General features: G+C 73.6%; 1 protein-coding gene across 1 annotated transcript in view; it reads right to left on the reverse strand.

Annotated features, from left to right (window-relative positions):
* TGM1 (transglutaminase 1) overlaps positions 1-21,107 on the reverse strand; it is a 68,572-nt gene that overhangs the window by 29,040 nt on the left and 18,425 nt on the right. Inside the window, exon 5 of the mRNA XM_048516835.1 lies at positions 11,558-11,809. Within this exon, the coding sequence (XP_048372792.1) occupies positions 11,558-11,809 (252 nt within the window). The remainder of the gene's footprint in view (positions 1-11,557; positions 11,810-21,107) is intronic.

A 21,107-nucleotide genomic window follows, 5' to 3' on the forward strand; every position in this document is an offset into this window, starting at 1 on the left:
GGGGGGGGGGGGGTGGGGGGGGGGGGGGGTGGGGGGGGGGGGGGGTGGGGGGGGGGGGGGGTGGGGGGGGGGGGGGGTGGGGGGGGGGGGGGGTGGGGGGGGGGGGGGGTGGGGGGGGGGGGGGGTGGGGGGGGGGGGGGGTGGGGGGGGGGGGGGGTGGGGGGGGGGGGGGGTGGGGGGGGGGGGGGGTGGGGGGGGGGGGGGGTGGGGGGGGGGGGGGGTGGGGGGGGGGGGGGGTGGGGGGGGGGGGGGGTGGGGGGGGGGGGGGGTGGGGGGGGGGGGGGGTGGGGGGGGGGGGGGGTGGGGGGGGGGGGGGGTGGGGGGGGGGGGGGGTGGGGGGGGGGGGGGGTGGGGGGGGGGGGGGGTGGGGGGGGGGGGGGGTGGGGGGGGGGGGGGGTGGGGGGGGGGGGGGGTGGGGGGGGGGGGGGGTGGGGGGGGGGGGGGGTGGGGGGGGGGGGGGGTGGGGGGGGGGGGGGGTGGGGGGGGGGGGGGGTGGGGGGGGGGGGGGGTGGGGGGGGGGGGGGGTGGGGGGGGGGGGGGGTGGGGGGGGGGGGGGGTGGGGGGGGGGGGGGGTGGGGGGGGGGGGGGGTGGGGGGGGGGGGGGGTGGGGGGGGGGGGGGGTGGGGGGGGGGGGGGGTGGGGGGGGGGGGGGGTGGGGGGGGGGGGGGGTGGGGGGGGGGGGGGGTGGGGGGGGGGGGGGGTGGGGGGGGGGGGGGGTGGGGGGGGGGGGGGGTGGGGGGGGGGGGGGGTGGGGGGGGGGGGGGGTGGGGGGGGGGGGGGGTGGGGGGGGGGGGGGGTGGGGGGGGGGGGGGGTGGGGGGGGGGGGGGGTGGGGGGGGGGGGGGGTGGGGGGGGGGGGGGGTGGGGGGGGGGGGGGGTGGGGGGGGGGGGGGGTGGGGGGGGGGGGGGGTGGGGGGGGGGGGGGGTGGGGGGGGGGGGGGGTGGGGGGGGGGGGGGGTGGGGGGGGGGGGGGGTGGGGGGGGGGGGGGGTGGGGGGGGGGGGGGGTGGGGGGGGGGGGGGGTGGGGGGGGGGGGGGGTGGGGGGGGGGGGGGGTGGGGGGGGGGGGGGGTGGGGGGGGGGGGGGGTGGGGGGGGGGGGGGGTGGGGGGGGGGGGGGGTGGGGGGGGGGGGGGGTGGGGGGGGGGGGGGGTGGGGGGGGGGGGGGGTGGGGGGGGGGGGGGGTGGGGGGGGGGGGGGGTGGGGGGGGGGGGGGGTGGGGGGGGGGGGGGGTGGGGGGGGGGGGGGGTGGGGGGGGGGGGGGGTGGGGGGGGGGGGGGGTGGGGGGGGGGGGGGGTGGGGGGGGGGGGGGGTGGGGGGGGGGGGGGGTGGGGGGGGGGGGGGGTGGGGGGGGGGGGGGGTGGGGGGGGGGGGGGGTGGGGGGGGGGGGGGGTGGGGGGGGGGGGGGGTGGGGGGGGGGGGGGGTGGGGGGGGGGGGGGGTGGGGGGGGGGGGGGGTGGGGGGGGGGGGGGGTGGGGGGGGGGGGGGGTGGGGGGGGGGGGGGGTGGGGGGGGGGGGGGGTGGGGGGGGGGGGGGGTGGGGGGGGGGGGGGGTGGGGGGGGGGGGGGGTGGGGGGGGGGGGGGGTGGGGGGGGGGGGGGGTGGGGGGGGGGGGGGGTGGGGGGGGGGGGGGGTGGGGGGGGGGGGGGGTGGGGGGGGGGGGGGGTGGGGGGGGGGGGGGGTGGGGGGGGGGGGGGGTGGGGGGGGGGGGGGGTGGGGGGGGGGGGGGGTGGGGGGGGGGGGGGGTGGGGGGGGGGGGGGGTGGGGGGGGGGGGGGGTGGGGGGGGGGGGGGGTGGGGGGGGGGGGGGGTGGGGGGGGGGGGGGGTGGGGGGGGGGGGGGGTGGGGGGGGGGGGGGGTGGGGGGGGGGGGGGGTGGGGGGGGGGGGGGGTGGGGGGGGGGGGGGGTGGGGGGGGGGGGGGGTGGGGGGGGGGGGGGGTGGGGGGGGGGGGGGGTGGGGGGGGGGGGGGGTGGGGGGGGGGGGGGGTGGGGGGGGGGGGGGGTGGGGGGGGGGGGGGGTGGGGGGGGGGGGGGGTGGGGGGGGGGGGGGGTGGGGGGGGGGGGGGGTGGGGGGGGGGGGGGGTGGGGGGGGGGGGGGGTGGGGGGGGGGGGGGGTGGGGGGGGGGGGGGGTGGGGGGGGGGGGGGGTGGGGGGGGGGGGGGGTGGGGGGGGGGGGGGGTGGGGGGGGGGGGGGGTGGGGGGGGGGGGGGGTGGGGGGGGGGGGGGGTGGGGGGGGGGGGGGGTGGGGGGGGGGGGGGGTGGGGGGGGGGGGGGGTGGGGGGGGGGGGGGGTGGGGGGGGGGGGGGGTGGGGGGGGGGGGGGGTGGGGGGGGGGGGGGGTGGGGGGGGGGGGGGGTGGGGGGGGGGGGGGGTGGGGGGGGGGGGGGGTGGGGGGGGGGGGGGGTGGGGGGGGGGGGGGGTGGGGGGGGGGGGGGGTGGGGGGGGGGGGGGGTGGGGGGGGGGGGGGGTGGGGGGGGGGGGGGGTGGGGGGGGGGGGGGGTGGGGGGGGGGGGGGGTGGGGGGGGGGGGGGGTGGGGGGGGGGGGGGGTGGGGGGGGGGGGGGGTGGGGGGGGGGGGGGGTGGGGGGGGGGGGGGGTGGGGGGGGGGGGGGGTGGGGGGGGGGGGGGGTGGGGGGGGGGGGGGGTGGGGGGGGGGGGGGGTGGGGGGGGGGGGGGGTGGGGGGGGGGGGGGGTGGGGGGGGGGGGGGGTGGGGGGGGGGGGGGGTGGGGGGGGGGGGGGGTGGGGGGGGGGGGGGGTGGGGGGGGGGGGGGGTGGGGGGGGGGGGGGGTGGGGGGGGGGGGGGGTGGGGGGGGGGGGGGGTGGGGGGGGGGGGGGGTGGGGGGGGGGGGGGGTGGGGGGGGGGGGGGGTGGGGGGGGGGGGGGGTGGGGGGGGGGGGGGGTGGGGGGGGGGGGGGGTGGGGGGGGGGGGGGGTGGGGGGGGGGGGGGGTGGGGGGGGGGGGGGGTGGGGGGGGGGGGGGGTGGGGGGGGGGGGGGGTGGGGGGGGGGGGGGGTGGGGGGGGGGGGGGGTGGGGGGGGGGGGGGGTGGGGGGGGGGGGGGGTGGGGGGGGGGGGGGGTGGGGGGGGGGGGGGGTGGGGGGGGGGGGGGGTGGGGGGGGGGGGGGGTGGGGGGGGGGGGGGGTGGGGGGGGGGGGGGGTGGGGGGGGGGGGGGGTGGGGGGGGGGGGGGGTGGGGGGGGGGGGGGGTGGGGGGGGGGGGGGGTGGGGGGGGGGGGGGGTGGGGGGGGGGGGGGGTGGGGGGGGGGGGGGGTGGGGGGGGGGGGGGGTGGGGGGGGGGGGGGGTGGGGGGGGGGGGGGGTGGGGGGGGGGGGGGGTGGGGGGGGGGGGGGGTGGGGGGGGGGGGGGGTGGGGGGGGGGGGGGGTGGGGGGGGGGGGGGGTGGGGGGGGGGGGGGGTGGGGGGGGGGGGGGGTGGGGGGGGGGGGGGGTGGGGGGGGGGGGGGGTGGGGGGGGGGGGGGGTGGGGGGGGGGGGGGGTGGGGGGGGGGGGGGGTGGGGGGGGGGGGGGGTGGGGGGGGGGGGGGGTGGGGGGGGGGGGGGGTGGGGGGGGGGGGGGGTGGGGGGGGGGGGGGGTGGGGGGGGGGGGGGGTGGGGGGGGGGGGGGGTGGGGGGGGGGGGGGGTGGGGGGGGGGGGGGGTGGGGGGGGGGGGGGGTGGGGGGGGGGGGGGGTGGGGGGGGGGGGGGGTGGGGGGGGGGGGGGGTGGGGGGGGGGGGGGGTGGGGGGGGGGGGGGGTGGGGGGGGGGGGGGGTGGGGGGGGGGGGGGGTGGGGGGGGGGGGGGGTGGGGGGGGGGGGGGGTGGGGGGGGGGGGGGGTGGGGGGGGGGGGGGGTGGGGGGGGGGGGGGGTGGGGGGGGGGGGGGGTGGGGGGGGGGGGGGGTGGGGGGGGGGGGGGGTGGGGGGGGGGGGGGGTGGGGGGGGGGGGGGGTGGGGGGGGGGGGGGGTGGGGGGGGGGGGGGGTGGGGGGGGGGGGGGGTGGGGGGGGGGGGGGGTGGGGGGGGGGGGGGGTGGGGGGGGGGGGGGGTGGGGGGGGGGGGGGGTGGGGGGGGGGGGGGGTGGGGGGGGGGGGGGGTGGGGGGGGGGGGGGGTGGGGGGGGGGGGGGGTGGGGGGGGGGGGGGGTGGGGGGGGGGGGGGGTGGGGGGGGGGGGGGGTGGGGGGGGGGGGGGGTGGGGGGGGGGGGGGGTGGGGGGGGGGGGGGGTGGGGGGGGGGGGGGGTGGGGGGGGGGGGGGGTGGGGGGGGGGGGGGGTGGGGGGGGGGGGGGGTGGGGGGGGGGGGGGGTGGGGGGGGGGGGGGGTGGGGGGGGGGGGGGGTGGGGGGGGGGGGGGGTGGGGGGGGGGGGGGGTGGGGGGGGGGGGGGGTGGGGGGGGGGGGGGGTGGGGGGGGGGGGGGGTGGGGGGGGGGGGGGGTGGGGGGGGGGGGGGGTGGGGGGGGGGGGGGGTGGGGGGGGGGGGGGGTGGGGGGGGGGGGGGGTGGGGGGGGGGGGGGGTGGGGGGGGGGGGGGGTGGGGGGGGGGGGGGGTGGGGGGGGGGGGGGGTGGGGGGGGGGGGGGGTGGGGGGGGGGGGGGGTGGGGGGGGGGGGGGGTGGGGGGGGGGGGGGGTGGGGGGGGGGGGGGGTGGGGGGGGGGGGGGGTGGGGGGGGGGGGGGGTGGGGGGGGGGGGGGGTGGGGGGGGGGGGGGGTGGGGGGGGGGGGGGGTGGGGGGGGGGGGGGGTGGGGGGGGGGGGGGGTGGGGGGGGGGGGGGGTGGGGGGGGGGGGGGGTGGGGGGGGGGGGGGGTGGGGGGGGGGGGGGGTGGGGGGGGGGGGGGGTGGGGGGGGGGGGGGGTGGGGGGGGGGGGGGGTGGGGGGGGGGGGGGGTGGGGGGGGGGGGGGGTGGGGGGGGGGGGGGGTGGGGGGGGGGGGGGGTGGGGGGGGGGGGGGGTGGGGGGGGGGGGGGGTGGGGGGGGGGGGGGGTGGGGGGGGGGGGGGGTGGGGGGGGGGGGGGGTGGGGGGGGGGGGGGGTGGGGGGGGGGGGGGGTGGGGGGGGGGGGGGGTGGGGGGGGGGGGGGGTGGGGGGGGGGGGGGGTGGGGGGGGGGGGGGGTGGGGGGGGGGGGGGGTGGGGGGGGGGGGGGGTGGGGGGGGGGGGGGGTGGGGGGGGGGGGGGGTGGGGGGGGGGGGGGGTGGGGGGGGGGGGGGGTGGGGGGGGGGGGGGGTGGGGGGGGGGGGGGGTGGGGGGGGGGGGGGGTGGGGGGGGGGGGGGGTGGGGGGGGGGGGGGGTGGGGGGGGGGGGGGGTGGGGGGGGGGGGGGGTGGGGGGGGGGGGGGGTGGGGGGGGGGGGGGGTGGGGGGGGGGGGGGGTGGGGGGGGGGGGGGGTGGGGGGGGGGGGGGGTGGGGGGGGGGGGGGGTGGGGGGGGGGGGGGGTGGGGGGGGGGGGGGGTGGGGGGGGGGGGGGGTGGGGGGGGGGGGGGGTGGGGGGGGGGGGGGGTGGGGGGGGGGGGGGGTGGGGGGGGGGGGGGGTGGGGGGGGGGGGGGGTGGGGGGGGGGGGGGGTGGGGGGGGGGGGGGGTGGGGGGGGGGGGGGGTGGGGGGGGGGGGGGGTGGGGGGGGGGGGGGGTGGGGGGGGGGGGGGGTGGGGGGGGGGGGGGGTGGGGGGGGGGGGGGGTGGGGGGGGGGGGGGGTGGGGGGGGGGGGGGGTGGGGGGGGGGGGGGGTGGGGGGGGGGGGGGGTGGGGGGGGGGGGGGGTGGGGGGGGGGGGGGGTGGGGGGGGGGGGGGGTGGGGGGGGGGGGGGGTGGGGGGGGGGGGGGGTGGGGGGGGGGGGGGGTGGGGGGGGGGGGGGGTGGGGGGGGGGGGGGGTGGGGGGGGGGGGGGGTGGGGGGGGGGGGGGGTGGGGGGGGGGGGGGGTGGGGGGGGGGGGGGGTGGGGGGGGGGGGGGGTGGGGGGGGGGGGGGGTGGGGGGGGGGGGGGGTGGGGGGGGGGGGGGGTGGGGGGGGGGGGGGGTGGGGGGGGGGGGGGGTGGGGGGGGGGGGGGGTGGGGGGGGGGGGGGGTGGGGGGGGGGGGGGGTGGGGGGGGGGGGGGGTGGGGGGGGGGGGGGGTGGGGGGGGGGGGGGGTGGGGGGGGGGGGGGGTGGGGGGGGGGGGGGGTGGGGGGGGGGGGGGGTGGGGGGGGGGGGGGGTGGGGGGGGGGGGGGGTGGGGGGGGGGGGGGGTGGGGGGGGGGGGGGGTGGGGGGGGGGGGGGGTGGGGGGGGGGGGGGGTGGGGGGGGGGGGGGGTGGGGGGGGGGGGGGGTGGGGGGGGGGGGGGGTGGGGGGGGGGGGGGGTGGGGGGGGGGGGGGGTGGGGGGGGGGGGGGGTGGGGGGGGGGGGGGGTGGGGGGGGGGGGGGGTGGGGGGGGGGGGGGGTGGGGGGGGGGGGGGGTGGGGGGGGGGGGGGGTGGGGGGGGGGGGGGGTGGGGGGGGGGGGGGGTGGGGGGGGGGGGGGGTGGGGGGGGGGGGGGGTGGGGGGGGGGGGGGGTGGGGGGGGGGGGGGGTGGGGGGGGGGGGGGGTGGGGGGGGGGGGGGGTGGGGGGGGGGGGGGGTGGGGGGGGGGGGGGGTGGGGGGGGGGGGGGGTGGGGGGGGGGGGGGGTGGGGGGGGGGGGGGGTGGGGGGGGGGGGGGGTGGGGGGGGGGGGGGGTGGGGGGGGGGGGGGGTGGGGGGGGGGGGGGGTGGGGGGGGGGGGGGGTGGGGGGGGGGGGGGGTGGGGGGGGGGGGGGGTGGGGGGGGGGGGGGGTGGGGGGGGGGGGGGGTGGGGGGGGGGGGGGGTGGGGGGGGGGGGGGGTGGGGGGGGGGGGGGGTGGGGGGGGGGGGGGGTGGGGGGGGGGGGGGGTGGGGGGGGGGGGGGGTGGGGGGGGGGGGGGGTGGGGGGGGGGGGGGGTGGGGGGGGGGGGGGGTGGGGGGGGGGGGGGGTGGGGGGGGGGGGGGGTGGGGGGGGGGGGGGGTGGGGGGGGGGGGGGGTGGGGGGGGGGGGGGGTGGGGGGGGGGGGGGGTGGGGGGGGGGGGGGGTGGGGGGGGGGGGGGGTGGGGGGGGGGGGGGGTGGGGGGGGGGGGGGGTGGGGGGGGGGGGGGGTGGGGGGGGGGGGGGGTGGGGGGGGGGGGGGGTGGGGGGGGGGGGGGGTGGGGGGGGGGGGGGGTGGGGGGGGGGGGGGGTGGGGGGGGGGGGGGGTGGGGGGGGGGGGGGGTGGGGGGGGGGGGGGGTGGGGGGGGGGGGGGGTGGGGGGGGGGGGGGGTGGGGGGGGGGGGGGGTGGGGGGGGGGGGGGGTGGGGGGGGGGGGGGGTGGGGGGGGGGGGGGGTGGGGGGGGGGGGGGGTGGGGGGGGGGGGGGGTGGGGGGGGGGGGGGGTGGGGGGGGGGGGGGGTGGGGGGGGGGGGGGGTGGGGGGGGGGGGGGGTGGGGGGGGGGGGGGGTGGGGGGGGGGGGGGGTGGGGGGGGGGGGGGGTGGGGGGGGGGGGGGGTGGGGGGGGGGGGGGGTGGGGGGGGGGGGGGGTGGGGGGGGGGGGGGGTGGGGGGGGGGGGGGGTGGGGGGGGGGGGGGGTGGGGGGGGGGGGGGGTGGGGGGGGGGGGGGGTGGGGGGGGGGGGGGGTGGGGGGGGGGGGGGGTGGGGGGGGGGGGGGGTGGGGGGGGGGGGGGGTGGGGGGGGGGGGGGGTGGGGGGGGGGGGGGGTGGGGGGGGGGGGGGGTGGGGGGGGGGGGGGGTGGGGGGGGGGGGGGGTGGGGGGGGGGGGGGGTGGGGGGGGGGGGGGGTGGGGGGGGGGGGGGGTGGGGGGGGGGGGGGGTGGGGGGGGGGGGGGGTGGGGGGGGGGGGGGGTGGGGGGGGGGGGGGGTGGGGGGGGGGGGGGGTGGGGGGGGGGGGGGGTGGGGGGGGGGGGGGGTGGGGGGGGGGGGGGGTGGGGGGGGGGGGGGGTGGGGGGGGGGGGGGGTGGGGGGGGGGGGGGGTGGGGGGGGGGGGGGGTGGGGGGGGGGGGGGGTGGGGGGGGGGGGGGGTGGGGGGGGGGGGGGGTGGGGGGGGGGGGGGGTGGGGGGGGGGGGGGGTGGGGGGGGGGGGGGGTGGGGGGGGGGGGGGGTGGGGGGGGGGGGGGGTGGGGGGGGGGGGGGGTGGGGGGGGGGGGGGGTGGGGGGGGGGGGGGGTGGGGGGGGGGGGGGGTGGGGGGGGGGGGGGGTGGGGGGGGGGGGGGGTGGGGGGGGGGGGGGGTGGGGGGGGGGGGGGGTGGGGGGGGGGGGGGGTGGGGGGGGGGGGGGGTGGGGGGGGGGGGGGGTGGGGGGGGGGGGGGGTGGGGGGGGGGGGGGGTGGGGGGGGGGGGGGGTGGGGGGGGGGGGGGGTGGGGGGGGGGGGGGGTGGGGGGGGGGGGGGGTGGGGGGGGGGGGGGGTGGGGGGGGGGGGGGGTGGGGGGGGGGGGGGGTGGGGGGGGGGGGGGGTGGGGGGGGGGGGGGGTGGGGGGGGGGGGGGGTGGGGGGGGGGGGGGGTGGGGGGGGGGGGGGGTGGGGGGGGGGGGGGGTGGGGGGGGGGGGGGGTGGGGGGGGGGGGGGGTGGGGGGGGGGGGGGGTGGGGGGGGGGGGGGGTGGGGGGGGGGGGGGGTGGGGGGGGGGGGGGGTGGGGGGGGGGGGGGGTGGGGGGGGGGGGGGGTGGGGGGGGGGGGGGGTGGGGGGGGGGGGGGGTGGGGGGGGGGGGGGGTGGGGGGGGGGGGGGGTGGGGGGGGGGGGGGGTGGGGGGGGGGGGGGGTGGGGGGGGGGGGGGGTGGGGGGGGGGGGGGGTGGGGGGGGGGGGGGGTGGGGGGGGGGGGGGGTGGGGGGGGGGGGGGGTGGGGGGGGGGGGGGGTGGGGGGGGGGGGGGGTGGGGGGGGGGGGGGGTGGGGGGGGGGGGGGGTGGGGGGGGGGGGGGGTGGGGGGGGGGGGGGGTGGGGGGGGGGGGGGGTGGGGGGGGGGGGGGGTGGGGGGGGGGGGGGGTGGGGGGGGGGGGGGGTGGGGGGGGGGGGGGGTGGGGGGGGGGGGGGGTGGGGGGGGGGGGGGGTGGGGGGGGGGGGGGGTGGGGGGGGGGGGGGGTGGGGGGGGGGGGGGGTGGGGGGGGGGGGGGGTGGGGGGGGGGGGGGGTGGGGGGGGGGGGGGGTGGGGGGGGGGGGGGGTGGGGGGGGGGGGGGGTGGGGGGGGGGGGGGGTGGGGGGGGGGGGGGGTGGGGGGGGGGGGGGGTGGGGGGGGGGGGGGGTGGGGGGGGGGGGGGGTGGGGGGGGGGGGGGGTGGGGGGGGGGGGGGGTGGGGGGGGGGGGGGGTGGGGGGGGGGGGGGGTGGGGGGGGGGGGGGGTGGGGGGGGGGGGGGGTGGGGGGGGGGGGGGGTGGGGGGGGGGGGGGGTGGGGGGGGGGGGGGGTGGGGGGGGGGGGGGGTGGGGGGGGGGGGGGGTGGGGGGGGGGGGGGGTGGGGGGGGGGGGGGGTGGGGGGGGGGGGGGGTGGGGGGGGGGGGGGGTGGGGGGGGGGGGGGGTGGGGGGGGGGGGGGGTGGGGGGGGGGGGGGGTGGGGGGGGGGGGGGGTGGGGGGGGGGGGGGGTGGGGGGGGGGGGGGGTGGGGGGGGGGGGGGGTGGGGGGGGGGGGGGGTGGGGGGGGGGGGGGGTGGGGGGGGGGGGGGGTGGGGGGGGGGGGGGGTGGGGGGGGGGGGGGGTGGGGGGGGGGGGGGGTGGGGGGGGGGGGGGGTGGGGGGGGGGGGGGGTGGGGGGGGGGGGGGGTGGGGGGGGGGGGGGGTGGGGGGGGGGGGGGGTGGGGGGGGGGGGGGGTGGGGGGGGGGGGGGGTGGGGGGGGGGGGGGGTGGGGGGGGGGGGGGGTGGGGGGGGGGGGGGGTGGGGGGGGGGGGGGGTGGGGGGGGGGGGGGGTGGGGGGGGGGGGGGGTGGGGGGGGGGGGGGGTGGGGGGGGGGGGGGGTGGGGGGGGGGGGGGGTGGGGGGGGGGGGGGGTGGGGGGGGGGGGGGGTGGGGGGGGGGGGGGGTGGGGGGGGGGGGGGGTGGGGGGGGGGGGGGGTGGGGGGGGGGGGGGGTGGGGGGGGGGGGGGGTGGGGGGGGGGGGGGGTGGGGGGGGGGGGGGGTGGGGGGGGGGGGGGGTGGGGGGGGGGGGGGGTGGGGGGGGGGGGGGGTGGGGGGGGGGGGGGGTGGGGGGGGGGGGGGGTGGGGGGGGGGGGGGGTGGGGGGGGGGGGGGGTGGGGGGGGGGGGGGGTGGGGGGGGGGGGGGGTGGGGGGGGGGGGGGGTGGGGGGGGGGGGGGGTGGGGGGGGGGGGGGGTGGGGGGGGGGGGGGGTGGGGGGGGGGGGGGGTGGGGGGGGGGGGGGGTGGGGGGGGGGGGGGGTGGGGGGGGGGGGGGGTGGGGGGGGGGGGGGGTGGGGGGGGGGGGGGGTGGGGGGGGGGGGGGGTGGGGGGGGGGGGGGGTGGGGGGGGGGGGGGGTGGGGGGGGGGGGGGGTGGGGGGGGGGGGGGGTGGGGGGGGGGGGGGGTGGGGGGGGGGGGGGGTGGGGGGGGGGGGGGGTGGGGGGGGGGGGGGGTGGGGGGGGGGGGGGGTGGGGGGGGGGGGGGGTGGGGGGGGGGGGGGGTGGGGGGGGGGGGGGGTGGGGGGGGGGGGGGGTGGGGGGGGGGGGGGGTGGGGGGGGGGGGGGGTGGGGGGGGGGGGGGGTGGGGGGGGGGGGGGGTGGGGGGGGGGGGGGGTGGGGGGGGGGGGGGGTGGGGGGGGGGGGGGGTGGGGGGGGGGGGGGGTGGGGGGGGGGGGGGGTGGGGGGGGGGGGGGGTGGGGGGGGGGGGGGGTGGGGGGGGGGGGGGGTGGGGGGGGGGGGGGGTGGGGGGGGGGGGGGGTGGGGGGGGGGGGGGGTGGGGGGGGGGGGGGGTGGGGGGGGGGGGGGGTGGGGGGGGGGGGGGGTGGGGGGGGGGGGGGGTGGGGGGGGGGGGGGGTGGGGGGGGGGGGGGGTGGGGGGGGGGGGGGGTGGGGGGGGGGGGGGGTGGGGGGGGGGGGGGGTGGGGGGGGGGGGGGGTGGGGGGGGGGGGGGGTGGGGGGGGGGGGGGGTGGGGGGGGGGGGGGGTGGGGGGGGGGGGGGGTGGGGGGGGGGGGGAGTGGGGGGGGGGGGGGGTGGGGGGGGGGGGGGGTGGGCGGGGGGGGGGGGTGGGGGGGGCGGGGCGGGGGAGGGGGGGGAGGTGGGGGCGGAGGGGGGCCGGGGGGGGGGGGGGTGGGGGGGGGCACTCCAGATGTTATGGACTACAATTCCCATCAGCCCCTGCCAGCATGGCCAATTGGGCTGATGGGAATTGTAGTCCATAACATCTGGAGTGCCAAAGGTTCGCCACCACGGCTCTAGAGAAACTGATTTCTGTAGATCAGCTGTAATTCTGGGGGATCTCCAGGCCAAACCTGGAGGTTGGGAACCACGATTCCAAAAGCGGTCCTGCTTTGAGCCTTGATGCAGCGGAGAGATTTTGCAAGAACAATCGATCGAAAGAAGGGTTATTGCTCCCAATAGACATGCAAGAGGGTTGGCATGCATAAATAGGTTTCTTGGCCATGTTTGGATCCCCATAGCAACACTTACCAGAACACCAGGGGTTGAAGAGGACATAAATCTCATAGCGGGGGTCGAAGGGAGCCGGGTATTCGCCCGCCTTGCTCCGCGTCTTCACGCTGAACTGGTACTTGCCGATCACAGCGGTGGGCGAAGTGGTGACTTTCAGAGTCATGGAGTTCCCATCGGTTTCGACCAGCTCCGCTCCCCAACTCTTGTCCGACAGTCGGGTGCCCATTGGGACCAGGATGTGCGTTCCCTTGGAGGTCTGTGGCGTGGGGCCTGTCAGAGAGATGCGAGAAATTAGTGGGGGCGGGAGAGCGTAAGACCAGAAGCAGTACTAAGCTGGTTCCTCCATTCCCCAGGTCCAATTTCTTCTAACTAACAACACCTCAATTAATCACCTAAAACAGGGATGGCCAACCTATGGTGCTCCAGATGTTCATGGACTACAATTCCCATCAGCCCCTGCCAGCACGGCAGTCGAACCATCCGCTTCTCTCGTTGACTAGATCAGAGGTCTGCAAACTGTGCCTCTCCAGATGTTAATGGACTACAATTCCCATCAGCCCCTGCCAGCATGTGGGAATTGTAGTCCAGAACATCTGGAGCACCATAGGTTGGCCACTTTTAACCAAAAACATCCCACACAGCTGGCCAGATCATCTTTTGCGGCGCTTGACTTTTGTCCTCCTAAACTCCTCATCCTACGTCTCAGAGTTCAGTCAGGTTCCACTCACCTGGCCTGTGGAATGTGCCTCGCCCTTCTTTCGGGCTTGGCATTTACCCCTCAGATCCTACCAGGCATCCACCCCACAGATGCCAGCGCCAGGAATTTCAACCTGTCGGCTTGGTTTGGCACCTGGGAAATCCACTTCACGATGCTCCATCTTCCCATTGGCCCCTACATGCCCCAGTGATCTGGATTTCACCTGGATTCTTATCAGACCATCTGGACTATTAGCGGACTCTGATTTCAAGCCTTCCTGTTTTTTTTAAAAAAGAAGTGTATTTCTAACCCTTGTGGACCCGGAAACACAAGGGAAATACCACTAGCTGCTCCTGCCTTCTGTTGATCTAGTCCAGGGATCTGCAAACGGTGACTCTCCAGATGTTCATGGACTACAATGTTCATGGAGGGAGCAGCAGTGGCGTAGTGGCTAAGAGCAGTGACTAACAGCAGGTGCACTCTGATCTGGAGGAACCGGGTTTGATTCCCAGCTGCCGCTTGAGTTGTGGAGGCTTATCTGGGGAATTCAGATTAGCCTGTACACTCCCACACACACCAGCTGGGTGACCTTGGGCTAGTCACAGCTTCTCGGAGTTCTCTCAGCCCCACCCACCTCACAGGGTGTTTGTTGTGAGGGGGGAAGGGCAAGGAGATTGTCAGCCCCTTTGAGTCTCCTACAGGAGAGAAAGGGGGGATATAAATCCAAACTCTTCTTCTTCTTCTTCTACTACAATCCATGCTGGCAGGGGCTGATGGGTATTGTAGTCCATGAACACCTGGAGAGGCACAGTTTGCAGACCCCTGATCTAGCCAACGAGAGAAGCGGATGGTTCGACTGCCACAGTCTGCCAGGCCGGGGCCAATCCTGACAGGAACAAAACCTCAGATCCAAAAGATGCTTCCTGGTATGAGCCTTTCCCAACTTTCTGGGCTCATCGCCAGACACACACGCAAAGCTGCAATTAACCATTTGAGTAATCCGCAATTGATTGCATCAGGTGCAAATTGGGCCAGCCAGATTTGGCGGGGAGGAATGTGCGCCCCCCCCAAATGGCCCCTTTCCATTCACACACATTCCTTCCTGTCTCTCCGCCTCTAAGGCTGTCTCCGTCCTGCCACTTTCTGGCAATTTGCTCCGCCTGTCAAAGATCCGGCACATAGTTGGCGCCGGCAGCCACGGATGAGCCCTACTACTCAGAGGTGTTGCTTAGAGATCGTGCCGACCCTCAGTGGAACGGCCACATAACGCTCTCCTTGTGACCTTTCCCTTTCTTACTCCTTGGGGGGGGGGGGGAGGAGTCATACCCTTGCTTTTGAAAACAAGGGATAAAATCCAATTAAGTAATGAATGTCCTGGCACAACACGAGGAGGACCAAACCTACCAAAGCAACCAACTTCCAGGGATGATCAGGTACACCAGTGTGGCGTAGTGCTTAAGAGCAGGTGGATTCTAACCTGGAGAATCGGGTTTGTTTCCCCACTCCTCCACCTGAGTGGCGGAGGCTTATCTGGTGAACCAGATGTGTTTCCGCACTCCTATGTTCCTGCTGGGTGACTGTGGGCTAGTTCCAGTTCTCCCAGGACTTTCTCAGCCCCACCTGCCTCACAAGGTGTCTGTTGCGGGGAGAGGAAGGGAAAGGAGTTTGTAAGTCACCTTGAGGCTCCTCACAGGAGAGAAAGGTGGGGTATAAATCCAACCTCCTCCTCCTCCTCCTCCTCACTTGAGTAACTTTTAACTGCGACAGGTACACAGCCCATGTACAGAGATTTCCCCAGAAAATGCTCGATATTGAATCAGACCCTTGCTCCATAAAAGTTAGAATTGCCCACCCAGACTGGTAGGAGGTCTCTTATATCTCTTATTAACTGGAGATGCCAGGATTCAAACCTGGAACCTTCTATGTCCTAGGACAGTGATGGCGAACCTTTTCGAGACCGAGTGCCCAAACTGCAACCCAAAACACACTTATTTACTTTTCATAAAGGGCCAAACCACGGCAGAATTTAACCTTGCTTAACCCTAGATGCTGAGGTTTTTAGAAAAAAATGGATTGTGAAATCTGAAGTGCATTGCACTTTGTGTGAATAAGCGAGTAGTGGTAGTTAAGTTGGCTTTGTTTTGAAACAACCATGCAACTCTTGACGAACGGGTAAAATCAGACCCTAGGAGAGTTATCACTCAGAAGCTTAAGCCCCTATTGCCAACAGCAATCAAGCTTACTCCCAGCGCAAAGGACTGGGCAGCTTCAGTTCTTCTCTGCGATGAAAATCCAGTGGGGTTTAACAGCGGCTTAACAGGGGTTACCTACTCCGGCACTGCTTCCCAAAAGTAGGTCACTTAGTAGTTTAGCACGCTAATAACTATGTAGAATCGAAGGCCCAGCAGCCCAGGCCAGCCTAGATGTGGGGTGGAAGCCGATCTCCCCCATGATGTGGAACTTTGTTGGCAATAGTGCTTCCACAGGAGAGGGCTTTCTCTGAGTGCCACCTCTGGCACCCGTGCCATAGGTTCGCCATCACTGTCCTAGGAAGATGCTATGCCACTGAGCCATAGCCTCTTCCCCATATTTTCATATGAAACTGCCTTATGATGAAATCAGAGCATTGGTCCACCAGTATTGTCTACTCAGACTGAGTGCAGCGGCTGTCCAAGGTCGCAGGCAGACAGGTCGTTCACATCTCCTCCCTGGTCCTTTGAATTGGAGGCGCTGCCTGGTATCGAACCTGGCATCTCCTGAGTGCTAAGCGGAAGGATCTCTACTGAGCCACTGACCCTCCCAGGTGCTTCAGCATTATATGTATATATGCATTATATGCAGCAGAAATGTAGGACGTCAAAACACAGGCTGCTTCCCCGCTGTCTGACACAGGCCCACTCCCAAATCCACGCCTCTCAGAGACTGGCACAAACAGCTGGGAGAGGCTGAGGGCCTGGCGGACTCTCTTGCCCAACCAGCCTCGTGTTTGTTGATACTGCTTCTTCAAGGAAGGCAGGCTTTGAAGCGAAGCCATCACGGAGGTTCACCCCCATCACTGTGGAGGTCAGGAGGAACGGGCAGGCAGGGTGCCAAGCCCTGCCTGTGGGAATACGGCTCGCATCTCTGGCGGGCTCGTGATTTGACAGAACATCATTCTACCAAGGTAGTTCAAACAGAAGTACATCGCACATAGCAATCGTATGAGATCAGGCTCTGTGATACGGGTATACCATAGAATCTACCCTGTTTCCCCGAAAATAAGACATCCCCTGAAAATAAGACATAGTAGAGGTTTTGCTGAAGTGCTAAATACAAAGCATCCCCCAAAAGTAAGACGTAGCAAAGTTTTTGTATGGAAGCATGCCTGTCGAACAGAACACAGAAAAATAAGACATCCCCTGAAAATAAGACATAGCACATCTTTGGGAGCAAAAATTAATATAAGACTCTGTCTTATTTTCGGGGAAACACGGTAGGAGAAGTCAAAGACCTCCCCCTACGTATGAATCACAAATCTCCAGGAATGTTCCAAGGTGAGTTGGCAACCTTACTGCCTGCGCATCAACCTTTTAGTTCAGACATTAGTGTCTGTTTCATGTGCAACTCTGGGTAATATAGGGACTAGTCCCATTGAGCCACCAACAGCCAGAGTTCCTGGGCAGCTTATATTCCAATATACTCCCCCCCGCCCCACATTTTTTTGCGTTTTTATGTGAATAGTTTAATCAAATGGAAATTGTGGTGGGGGTCAGGGCAAATGGCCCCAGTTATTGGGGGGAGACTTGGGTTCCTGCCTCCCCCCGCCTTCCCACCCCACTCACAAAACCTCTCCGTCTAATTCTGACCTATACATATCACAAGGTTATCAGATAATCAATAAGGTTGCCTTTTCCAAGGTTCTGTTTTTGTGTCCTCAGTTTTTATCTGTGTCTTGGGTGGGGGGCCTTGATGATAATGTTTCAGTGTTAATATTTTGACTGATGTTTATGTTCTTTTAAATTGTAATTTATTGTTGTTTGTTGCAGCCTGGAGTCCAGTAACCGAGGCAAGGGTGGGTGCTATAAATGTTGACCTATAAATAAAGAAGTTTTCGTATATCATTTTTTTTTGAGGGGAGGTAGTCAGATTCAAGAGCTAAAATACCGAATTCTGGGACAATGGTTGTAGAAAGTGCCATCAAGTCATAGCCAATTTATGAAAACACCATAGGGTTTTCCGGGCAAGAGACGTTCAGAGAAGAAGCAGAAGATGATCCTCTGAAGATGCCAGCCACAGATGCAGGCAAAACGTCAGGAGAGAATGCTGCTAGAACACGGCCAGACAGCCCGGAAACCACACAGCACCCAAGTGATTCCGGCCGTGAAAGCCTTCAACAATACAGCAGAAGAAGAGTTTGGATTTATATATATCCCCCCCCCCTTTTTCTCCTGTAAGGAGACTTAAAGGGGCTTACAATCTCCTTTCCCTTCCACCCCCCCCCCCACAACAAACGTCCTGTGAGGTGGGTGGAGCTGAGAGAGCTCCGAAGAACTGTGACTAGCCCAAGGTCACCCAGCTGGCGTGTGTGGGAGTGCACAGGCTAACCAAGTTCACCAGATAAGCCTCCACAGCTCAGGCGGCAGAGTGGGGAATCAAACCCGGTTCTCCAGATTATAGTGCACCTGCTCTTAACCACTACTCTAGAGGTTAAATAGCAGCCCTGGACTTCTTTGGTGGCCTCCCATCCAAGTACTAACTAAGCTGACCCCGTTTAGCTTTTGAGATCCAAGAATTTTGGACTATCCGGAGCCATCCAAACCAGGTTCTTAGACAGACTCAAGGTTTGGCAGCTCTGTTATGATGCTAAAGCAAGCAGCCACCGTGATGACACGTCCTATATCACTGTACAAGTGTTCCATTTGACAATCGCAAGGCGTCAGCATTTTTGGAAAAGAACCCCGAAGTCAGGGAGAACTGTCGGAGGACGGGAACAACCCACCCACCTGCTGGCAGGGAACTTTGCTGACTCGGAGAGATACGAGGGCAAGGAAATTGGGGCTTGGGATTCGTTCCTGTCCCGGTTGCCTTGAGCAACAGGCTCAGGCAGCAAGGGAAGGTAGCAAACCTGTTCTCCCATGGGGTGTGGCCCCATATCCTCCACTCTCTGCTCCCTCCCGACACCACATGTTCCAGCTGGTGTGAGATTCTGACGCTGCCGTCATCAGCATCCTCTCCTGCTACTTTCCCCTGGCCCCCACACTTTGAGGGTTGTATCACCTTGTCTCTGGCGGATCCAGTGTCTTCAGGAGTTAGGAAACAGACAGAGATGCAGCACAGTTCTCCCCCAGCAGGAACAGAGGGGGAAAGGCTGCACCTACAGAATGCCTGCCTGCCACAGCCAGAAAGAAAGGAGGAAGCATATTGATAGCAACCTGGATAGCTTTAAAAGGGGCTTGGACAGATTTATGGAGGAGAAGTCGCTCTATGGCTACCAATCTTGATCCTCCTTGATCTGAGGTTGCAAAGGCCTGAGCAGACCAGGTGCTCAGGAGCAGCAGCAGCAGCAGCAGCAGAAGGCCATTGCTTTCCTGCAGGTGAGCTCCCAAAGGTACCTGGTGGGCCACTCACGTGAGTAGCCTTGGGAGATGCTGGATTCTAGATGGACTCTGGTCCTGATCTACAGCAGCTGAGGCTCTTTCTATTCTTAAGGCCACAGCTTTCCACATCCCGCAGAGGTGGCTCCCAAAGGCACCTGGTGGGCCACTGCTGCAGCGCAGAAGTGCTGGACGGTGATTGGACTCTGGTCTGGAAGTCCCAGCAGGCTCTTTCTTATGTTCTTAAGGCCATTGCTTTCACATCCTGCAGGTGAGCTCCCAAAGGCACCTGGTGGGCCACTCTTAGATGGCAGAGGCTGGGATTCAGATGGACTCCTGAGTCTGAAGTCCAGCTGGCTTGTTCTTACATGTTCCAAGGCCTTTGCTTTCACATCCTGCAAGGTGAGCTCCCAAAGGTACCTGCTGGTGGGCTCACTGCGAGTAGCAAGAGTGCTGGACTAGATGGACTCTGAAGTCTGGATCCAAGCTGGCTTCCCCTTTCTTATGTTCTTAAGGCCATTGCTTTTTTCTCCCATCCTGCTTAAAAATGTGAGCTCCCAAAGGTGTACCACTATGGTGGGCCACCAAGAAAGTAGCAGAGTGCTATATGGGACTAGATGGGACTCTGTATGGTCTGGATCCAGCTGGCCGTTCTTGTATGATGTCTTAAGGCCATTGCTTTTCACCACATCCATAGCAGGTGGAAGCTCCCAAAGGGAGTACCCTGGTGGGCCACGCAGTAGCAGAGAGTGCTGGGATCAGATGGGACTCTGGTCTGATCCAGCTGGCTCCTTCTTATGTTCTTAAGGCCATTGCTTTCCCATCCTGCATGTGAGCTCCCAAAGGTACCTGGTGGGCCACTGCGAGTAGCAGCAGTGCTTGTGGGACCAGATGGGACTCCTGGTCTGATCCCAGCTGGCTTTGTTCTTATGTTCTTAAGGCCATTGCTTTTCCCATCCTGCATGTGAGGCTCTCCCAAAGGTACCTGGTGGGAGGGCCACTTTCGCAGTAGCTTAGGAAGTGCTGGACTAGATGGACTCTGAGTGCTGATCCAGCTGGGTTCTTTCTTAACCCACATAGTTCACCAAGGCCAGGCTGCTTTCCCCATCACTGCATGTGAGCTCCCAAAAAAGGTGCCCTGGTGGGCTACTGCAGTAGCAGAAGTCTTCTGGACTAAGGATGGACTCTGGTCCCTCAGATCCAGCTGGCTCTTTCTTATGTTCTTAAGGCCTTTGCTTTCACATCCTGCAGGTGAGCTCCCAAAAGGTAAGCCTGGTGGAGCCACTCTCAAGTAGTAGCTTGAAAGAAGAGCCCTGGGACTAAGATGGACTCCTGAGTCTGATCTGGCAGTATTCGGCTTGTTCTTATGTTCTTAAGTGCCAAATTTGCTTTCACATCCTGCAGGTGAGGCTCCCAAAGGCGTTACCCAGTATGGCCACTGCTGAAAATAGCAGAGTGTTATAGGACTAAGATGGGACTCTGGTCTGATCCAAGCTGGGCTCCTTCTTATGTTCTTAAAGGCCTTTGCTTCGCCATCCTGCCCAGGTGAGCTCCCAAAGGCAATTCCTGGTGGAGCCACTCAAGCAGCAGTAGCATGGAGTGCTGGACCCTAAGATGGACTCTGGTCTGATCCAGCAGGCTCTTTCTTATGTTCTTAAGGCCATTGCTTTCACATCCTGCAGGTGAGCTCCCAAAGGCACCTGGTGGGCCCCTGCGAGTAGCAGAGTGCTGGACTAGATGGACTCTGGTCTGATCCAGCAGGCTCCTTCTTATGTTCTTAAGGCCCTTGCTTTCACCTCCTGCATGTGAGCTCCCAAAGGCACCTGGTGGGCCACTGCGAGTAGCAGAGAGCTGGACTAGATGGACTCTGGTCTGATCCAGCTGGCTTGTTCTTATGTTCTTATCGCTGTGTATGTATATGTGCCCTCATCTAGCGAGGGTGGGGAAAGAGATCAGCAAGGAACTATGCCACAGAGTCCTCCTGGATACTTTTAAACAAGGACCGTACATGCGTTGCGCACGACAGAAAAGCAATATATAAATATTTCAAGTAAATAAACGACACTCTATCTCCAGCCATTGGATCCTTCATGTCGATCTGTGGTTATGGCCCTGCAGATTCAAACCCAGGGCTGGTACCCAAAGTCACAGAAGGGCCCCGAATTCTCCCATTCAGTCCTGTGAGACATTCCCCTCCTACAATTACTGAAGAATCTCTTTTGGCGATTGCGTGTCTGGCAGAGAGCAGGATATACAGGCAATAATAAAGCTAGCTGCTCAATCTTAGAAGGGATTAATTTGGAGAAGAAGAAGAGTTTGGATTCATATCCCCCCTTTCTCTCCTGTAGGAGACTCAAAGGGACTGACAATCTGCTTGCCCTTCCCCCCTCACAACAAACACCCTGTGAGGTGGGTGGGGCTGAGAGAGCTCCGAGAAGCTGTGACTAGCCCAAGGTCACCCAGCTGGCGTGTGTGGGAGTGCACAGGCTAATTTGAATTCCCCAGATAAGCCTCCACAGCTCAGGCGGCAGAGCTGGGAATCAAACCCGGTTCCTCCAGATTAGATACACGAGCTCTTAACCTCCTACGCCACTGCTGCTCCTAAAGGGCAGAGGGCAGAGGGACCCCGGGTCATGGAAAGCAGGCAAATTCCCAGATGCAAGGCGACAAGGACCCCTCTGAGGACTTGGAGAAAATGCATGTAGGGTTGCCAACTCCAGACACAGAAATTCCTGGAGATTTGGGGTGGGGGGAGAAGAGGTTGATGAGGGGCAGAACTGGGGAAGGACCTCGGGAGAGTACAAAGGCACAAAGGCCACCCTCCAACGCAGCCGTTTTCTCCAGGGAAAAATTATCTCTGGTGCCTGGTTGTAACTCCCGAGATCTCCAGGCCTCGCCTGGAGCCTGGCAACCTGCCACAGGTGGATCATTCAGCTGTTTTCTCAATCGGACCAGCCAGATGTTTCTGAAGGGCTGTGGGGCAGAGTGCAGCTTCCCGTGGCCCCGGTTTCCCTTTGATGCGCAGACTTCAGACTGATGTAATCAATCATCCAATTAAAGGTACAGCGCCTGGCAATTAATGTCCCGGAAACTATACTGGTGGGGGCTCCTATCTGTCTGGGAGAACTCTGCTCAAGAGCCAGGCACAGTGGAAGGAAAGGAGGAGGCCCAGCCACTTCCTCCTTCTCTCCAACAGCCCGGCTAAGTTTGTGCGAACAGATGCCCACACAGAGAGATCTGTGCTTATCCAATTCACGCCCATCATCTGAAGTTCTCCAGGGTGGGGAAAGGGACCGCT

Source organism: Sphaerodactylus townsendi, linkage group LG15, assembly GCF_021028975.2.
Source record: "Sphaerodactylus townsendi isolate TG3544 linkage group LG15, MPM_Stown_v2.3, whole genome shotgun sequence".
Lineage (NCBI taxonomy): Eukaryota > Metazoa > Chordata > Lepidosauria > Squamata > Sphaerodactylidae > Sphaerodactylus > Sphaerodactylus townsendi.